General features: G+C 33.5%; 1 protein-coding gene across 1 annotated transcript; it reads left to right on the top strand.

Moving 5' to 3' along the window:
• Positions 1-2,573: 2,573 nt before the first annotated feature.
• LOC119638855 (probable serine/threonine-protein kinase DDB_G0282963) lies at positions 2,574-4,243 on the top strand. Its single transcript, XM_038035929.1, has one exon. The coding sequence runs from the start codon at positions 2,766-2,768 to the stop codon at positions 4,107-4,109; it is 1,344 nt and encodes a 447-aa protein (XP_037891857.1). The 5' UTR covers positions 2,574-2,765; the 3' UTR covers positions 4,110-4,243.
• Positions 4,244-7,962: the final 3,719 nt, after the last annotated feature.

The raw sequence follows: 7,962 nt of genomic DNA, 5'->3' as shown, positions 1-7,962 counted from the left end.
TAAAAATTGTACAAAACTATTCAGGAGACGTACAAGGGGAGATGAATGCAGAAGTTTTGACAGAAAATTTTCTAAACGGAAACGTATTACGTAATGGTACAAAACGGAATATAGGAATCTTGGAATAAGTCTCAGTTGATCAATTATTTAGGAGATGTCCGATACAGGTTTAACAAGGCGACGATCAGACAGAAGTGAGGAAAGAGAACGAGACATCGCGGCTACAGTATATTGAGTGCGTGCTGCACTTACACGCTAACGGTTGGAATGGTCTACTTTTCCGATCATTCTAAATCTGCCTTCGCATATTAATAGGATCTTTTTCAATTTACTACCATTTGACCGGCGAAGAAGATTTTAAGGCTTGACTATCTATAATCTAGAGAAAGGTTTTTCTCACAAATTGCTTTTTTTTTGTGGGGTGCACTGGGAGAAGTTTTGTCTTTTTAATAAAAGAGCATTCCTTTGCTCAAGAGCAAGTCAAAAGGAAGAGCACTTCTTTTCTACGGATGGCATACAAACCATCTGAGCAGATCCAGTTTGGTCGCTTCCCATTCGGGCTGCAACAGTGCATTTTTAACTAACTCTTGGATAACTTTGTACTTGTTCACCGCTATTGCTGGGCATTTGCCAAGAATTTTTCTATTCGTTCAATTTGTTCAATTGACGTCGTTAGACATCTGCAGTAACCGTTTCATTCAGTTCCGCGATGTTAAAATTGTTCGAAATGGCATTTTCAGTCAATTCGTTAATAGTAATTTTCCTTCCTTTTGGATCGTTTTCAACGTCGGATCGCATACAAACGTCTAGAAGTTCTTTCTGAATTTAAGCTAGGTTTTCGTCAAATAAATATTATCACTCATTGCCTTCGAACTATTTGGCTCTGCAGGCCGTTCCTTGTCGGCGTGATGTCAAACCGTTGAAACTAAAACCGACAATTGGGATATGATGGAGTAGCATCACCATAACATTCTAAAAGTGTTTGATGGGCTTCAGCAGAAGATTTCTTGAATTCAGGTAACAAAGTGTTTGATGGGCTTCAGCAGAAGATTTCTTGAATTCAGATAACAAAAGTATTGTTTATCGAAAATGAAATTTTTTAGTGTTCCATGATTACCGTTTATATACATTGAATAACTAAGTAATACTAAATGGAAAAATATTATTTCATGTATCATCGAATTTACCGTAGTGTGCATGTATATTTCGCATTACTTTATCATTTTCAACAACAAATATCTCTGATCAAAATATAAGCAAGCGCCTATTCCATAACATTTTCTTGGTAAATGCTGATAATTTTAGAATGAGGGCTTGCATTATCCAATACAGACATTAACATATATATATATATACACGTATCTTAGAATGTATAAAAAAATGTAAAGCCCAATATTAGAGTCTATTAAAAATTTGAAATTTTAGACGCGGTGGCCCGCATTCAACGTCATCACAGGCTAGATGCTCATGGCTACTCCAAACTAAAAACTATAAATAAATTTGACATCGTACATCAGAAAAAAGGTGAAAGCTAACGGATTTTTAGCAATCGTAAGCGAATCCATCAACATTCTCCGTTCCGAATCCGACTTGACAAAAACTCTGTAGACATAATTTGATGCCTTAAATGTGGTAGTGTCAAAAAGTATATATAATACCAAATTCCGGACGCAAAAAACAAGCGTACATGTCAAAACTTTGTTTAATAACTTTAGCATCATTAGTGCGTCACACTGACAATGATTTCATTGATTGCACTCATTTTTTCATAATTTCTCCTAATATGCAGCAACCAAATTCTCAACCTCGTCATATGAAAAATATCAATTGATATTAAGAGGAAATCTCAATTTCGGTGAAATCAAGATCAAATCAGGCAGACATTTCTCGCACTTATTGCGCATACGTTAAGCAAAAAAATTCGAAACTCGAAAATGGACCCTAGCTAACGCCATACAATGTAATACCAAAATCCAACCCCCTTGTTTACGTCTGTCTTTTTATAGAAAATTAATGACTGTCATTGGATAAGGATGTGCTGCCCAATCAATTTATCCTTACCACAATGTGTCTTAAATTTAATAAGCAATATCAAAATGGAAGTACAAAAAGACGTTAAAAATAAGGAAACACATTGCAAATTTCCTCCAAATTGTTTTATTGTAATTTTTTAATAAATTATATATTTCCTTCTTTCTTTCATTTCATTTTTTTGTACCTTTAGTCGAATAGTCATGTGTGGATTAAAGATCAAAATTATTTACTCAGTGATTTGAATTCAATGTCAGGTTTAACGTAATTTGAAATGAGATGATTCGGCAAAATCAATGAAATCAATGTATGAGTGTGAACGCACTATAAAATAAACAAAATAATTGCCAGCCCTGCTCTATACATGAAACGAATCCCAACATTACATATGTATACATACATGTTTAATCGACTGCAAGTGGCAACACCGACATAGCGCTCACCAACATTAATTCGTGTATACAGAAAAAATTTTTTATTTATTTCATTAAATTAAAATTATTAAAACTATAAGATTCGAATTAAAAAGCTATTAAGTAAGACATAATAAAAATGTATACAAAAATAGAAAGTTAAAAAAAAGTTTAAGAAAAAAAGCAAAAAAAAAAGATCGAAGAATTGATCAACAAACGTCATCATATAAAGACACGCAACATTGTTGAACTTAATTGCAAGTGTAAAAAATAAATAAACAACACCTATTTGAAATTTATAAAAATTTTGTAATTTTGAATATGGAATGGTCCAGAGAGAAAACATTGGCACTAATACAGGAATATCGGAAAAGACGCGGTTTATGGGACATGACACATGATGATTATCGCAAAAAGGAATTTAAGAATAAGTTGTTAATGGAGGTAAGCGAGAGTCTTGGCGGTAACATAGCAATTTCGGAAATTGAAAAGAAATTCCATACATTACGGACGCAATATCATCGTGAGATAAATCGTATGAAAGTTATAAAGCCTTACCATTCAAAATGGTTCGGTTTCAAGTATTTGCAATTTCTCAGTTCGCCTAAAGCATGTCGATCGAATAAGGGCCGCATCAAGAGCGAAATTACGGAGGATGGCACCGTGACTACCAAGTATATAATAAGGGAATCGTTATCGCATGATGCTAGTATTGGTAGCGGAACGGGAGGCAATGGCTCAAACAACGACAATGAGGAGTTTATAACATTACAAACAGTTACCGCCAAAAATGGTTGCTCCACAGCTAATAGTCGAACGCACGAATTAGAAAAACTTATTGAAGAGACAACTAAGGATGTAGAAGAAATCGAGGAATCAAAGCCGAAAATGACTTTAAAAGAAATTACTGTGCCCCTCGAGCATCATCAACATGAATATAGTAATGCCGGTGAATTGCAAATAAGCAGTGTAGAAAGTGACCAACAAGAGGTAAATCATATACAGGATGTTGGCGAGAATATGGATACAATTAATTTACAAACATCAGGAGATGAAGAGATTACTTATCAAGGCACAAGCACAGTTGGATCTACCACATCTACTATGGGTGTGTCAACCGTGATGACGGCTCATAGTTCCTCTGGTACTACAACTGTTCACCCTATACCTACGCGTATCATTAAAATTCAACGACGCGATACTGTGCTTGATAATGCAGAATATTATGATAACAATCCGCAATCAAATCATACTCAAGGCCATCATCATCACCACCATCACCATTCACAACAGCCTCATATTCATACGCTATCGCCTAATGCACCCACTGCAGCAAAGCGCATCTATTACGATGCCACTACTGGCCATCATACGGCCACCATACTTGCTGATGCAACTAGTCCTGCTCAAACAACCGGTAATCTAACTTTACTTAATACTGCAACATCGAATCCACCCTCACCACATTCCTCGAGAATTCAAGTCCGTAGCAATCTGACGTCCAATCATTTACTTTCATCGGCGATACGTGACGATTTTTCTACATATGGTGAATATGTGGCTAATGAAATGCGTGGTCTTAAAACACAAGAAATTTTAATTTCTCTGAAGCATAAAATTAACACAGCACTGTTCGAGGCAAGCATGGCCGAATTGCAAAAATAATCAATTTTTGAAAAAATCTTGAATTCTTAAATATTTAATTTCAAAATTTACAATTAATTCAATTTTACGAAATAGTTAAAAGAAAGGATTATGCGGTGCATTTTCCTCTTGGATCTTTTAAATTTGGTATCCTTGAAATACCAATTTTTTTTTTTTTTTTTTTTATTGTTTCTATTTTAATCTATTTTATTTTTAAAGCATAAGATTTGTTCAGTTTTGCTTTTATTCCTGTAATTGTAATATAAATGTTTTTCTCTTAAATAGTACTTTAGTTTTTAGAAACATTTCTGTAACATAAATTAATTACGTACTTGTGCACGTGGCTTTATAATATAATATGTTTTAAATAAAAATTTGAAGAAAAAAGGAGTTTTTCGTTCAACTTGCAAAGTCAACTTTAAGTCCACTTATCAATTTACGTTGTTTTCAAAGTTAGCCCCTTTGCGGCAAATTTGAACTATGAAGTTATCTTTTTTTAACTACTTATTATTATATAACGAAAATTTTTTAAAAAATAAAAGTACGTTAAGTAACATTTGGAGTAAGTCATGACATCAAAATTCACAAAATGTGTTATTATATCACGATGTGATCCACAGTCACATAGAAATTAATTGATGACGCAATTGAATCTTGTATGTCCATCACCATTCATTTTGTCATAGCTAGATATTATGGCTAGCTCAATATTACAAATTTTAGTATAAATTACTAATTTCTCATTTAACAGATTTCGCGAAGAAATTTCTCATTTAACAGATTTCGCGAAGAAATTTCTTATTTAACAGATTTCGCGAGGAAATTTCTCATTCATCAATTTCTACCACTTTAACAGTTTTCACCAGGAAATTTCTCATTTAACAGATTTTACGAGGAAATTTCTCATTCATCGACGGCATCGCAATTCAGTGAAAGCAACTCTGTGCTCTCTCCACTCTCCACACATGGTACTTGTAAAGGAAATAACCAGCTAACGGCTTTTAGCGAAAAATCAAAGCCATTTTACAAGTGCACAAAAAAGTTGAACAAAGTAAAAAATTGCTAAAAAAAAATTTTTTTAATGTAAAGATATCGAAAGAAAATTTAAAAAAAAAACAACTTTACGAAGGTTATATTAAAAATTATTGTAGTATTTAATAAACTGAATTGTTGAAGAAAATGAAGGAATTGCACATGAGTACAATCATATGGATTTTTTGGGAAATATTTTTTAAAAGAAGACCCATCCAAGATACGTATAGGTTTTTTGAAAATCTGTTGTGAATAAATCAAAGTCGGTTGGCGACATTAGTTCAGCTAAGTAGTTCGGAAGCGAAATAGCCAAAGATTCATTGTCGCATATCTTTAACTTCTGTAAACCGCTGCCAAATACGACGGCATCGATCTGAACAAGTTGCAATCGGAAGAGGACGAGTAAAACTTCGTTGGTTGCTTTTGCTCGAGATGGGTGGACATACGCGAATTTCGTCGTTTTCAAGATAACAATTTTCTGTCCGAAATTACTCCAAGCTAACCTAATCATTTCCGTAGCAATACAAAAGCATTAAATTAGTCTTTAGTTTTTTATTTCAAAATAGGCGTTCGTGGGTGTAAGAAAGAGTAGCGGTCGTTATATGTGAAAATCCTTTCACTGTTTTAAACCTATCGTTCCCAAATACGGCGCCTTAGACTCGGACTGTTTGCAAGTTTGTTTTGCTTGGTTTAAATGTAGCCGATAATCTAAGTTACTGACGCTTATTGAAATCTCATCCTATTGCCAATCACTTCTCATTTCGTTTCTTTTGTCTAAACAAGCCAAAATACTATAGTGGGACGCGCTCCACCATGAAATAGCTTACCCTACCTTTCGTTAAACGCAGTTATTCAGGTAATGATTTTTTAAAATAAAATCTTATATTGGAAATGGTCGAAATAGTGGTCCGATCCCAAATATTTTCAGACAACCAACCATTAAACACAAGAAATCAAGACGGACAAATGGCCAGACTAGCTTAGAACGATTGAGAAAATGATTCTAAATCAATTGGTGTAATAAAGGATGGGTCTGTTTTAAGTCTCTCTGGGTGTTACATACATTAGTGTACCATGTATCAGAAATGGTGTGAGGCATAATTAAAAGCATTTGGTGACAGATTGGGGTAAAGGGCACAGAATTGTGGTACCCCGAATGTAACGTTCTTACCTATTTAAGGATTTCTCTAGCAAGAATATTATATTGATCTGAAAGTAAATTTTTGATGATCATAAAAAAGTCAAGGAATACAGTCAAGGTTTGAAAAAGAAGCTTATGGGGGACTGTGTTATTTGACCGACTTCACCCATTTTGCAATATTCTGCCACATTTGACGTATGTTTTTAAGAGGTCCGCGGAATGTTTACCATTAAGTTTTGTAAAAACATTACACAGGTGGGCAGACGGGCAAATTTAAATTAATTCGCCATTTGATATTAATCGGATATGCATATATGTATTATGGATTGTCTGAAGGTTCCTTCTAGTGGTTGTAATAGTTTCAATAGAATGATTATGACCTCATGCTTCGCTGCAGGATATAAAAATATGTGGCAATTTTGGATTTCTTCCGAGATTACTATTACAGTCATGTCTTTTTCTTCATCTTGTGCGAGTTAGCAAATCAGCAACAGACGATTTATTGAGTGGTCATTTCTCGGAGACCTAATAACTAGCTTATCGTACGTCTATTTTAAGTGCACTTTCTGTTGTCTTGTCAATGAAAAGTCAGATATATTTTTGCTGTTGTAATGAATTAAAAAAAAAAAAAAATTTATTTGTATTTGTTTCTTTTCATAAGAATTTTTGAAAAAAATTTTTGCTTAATTATTTTTGATAATTTTTTTATTTAATTTTTTTTTTTTTTTTGTCTTTTTTAATGTTGTGCGAACCAAATCTGCTTGTGCCACAAAAGGTGGACTTAAAATCTCTTCGTGACTCGAGTCAACCTAAGCCAAAGAAAGAAGATGATTCGAAGGTTGATTACCCAAAACCGAAAATATCTTATCTGGCAGAGAACTATAGAACTTTTCCAAAATTTACCAATCAATTTGATCACTTAAGTGAGGTTCTATCATTGCGCTCTAACGATTATTTGGCTTGTCGATGGGATAAATTTCTGAATCGTGTACCCGATGAATACGTACGCATTTGCTTATTTACCGATATCAAAAAGCAAGAGAAGTAAAGGCAAAGGAAGAAAAAATGATAATGTGTAGGATTAAATTTTCATCTATTTTTTTTTTTTTTTTTCTCATCATTTCATTGCAGTAAACCAGAACCGAAAAGGATGAGATTAACTGGTAAATTTTATGGTGTTGATAGCAAGCTAGCTCCGGTACCAATGGATATGTCAAGAGATAGTTCTTTTATAAGCAGGAGGTGAAGCAATAACAAAAAAAAAAAAAAACGATCAACAACAACAAAATAAACTAAAATAAAGAGCAACAAATAAAAGTAATAAAGGATTGAAATTTGTATCTTTGCACTAATGTTATAACCAGTCTACAGACTTAAAAATATTTTCTAAACTGAAAAACGTAACATTTACCGCTATATACTCTGACTTACCGTTAAGTCAGCTGTTATTATCGATATTTCATTAGAATTCTTCTTTATCGAGACAAAGGTTCTTGAAAGAAGAAAATTGCCTTAAAAGAGACTATGTAAGAGAAGAGTTAATAACGAGGAGGTATATAGCCTGATTCTATATATATTTGCATCAACCTCCACGGGTCTCTAAATTTATTGGGTCCTATATTCTATTATTTGCAGCTAGGTAACATGCGACATCTAATTGGGAGATGCAACCACGCTCGAACATTACTCAAAAAAAAAAAA

Source organism: Glossina fuscipes, unplaced genomic scaffold, assembly GCF_014805625.2.
Source record: "Glossina fuscipes isolate IAEA_lab_2018 unplaced genomic scaffold, Yale_Gfus_2 110, whole genome shotgun sequence".
In the NCBI taxonomy this organism is placed as follows: Eukaryota; Metazoa; Arthropoda; class Insecta; order Diptera; family Glossinidae; genus Glossina; species Glossina fuscipes.
Note: the sequence above shows the minus strand (reverse complement) of the source record. Positions and strands in the feature narration are given on the sequence as shown.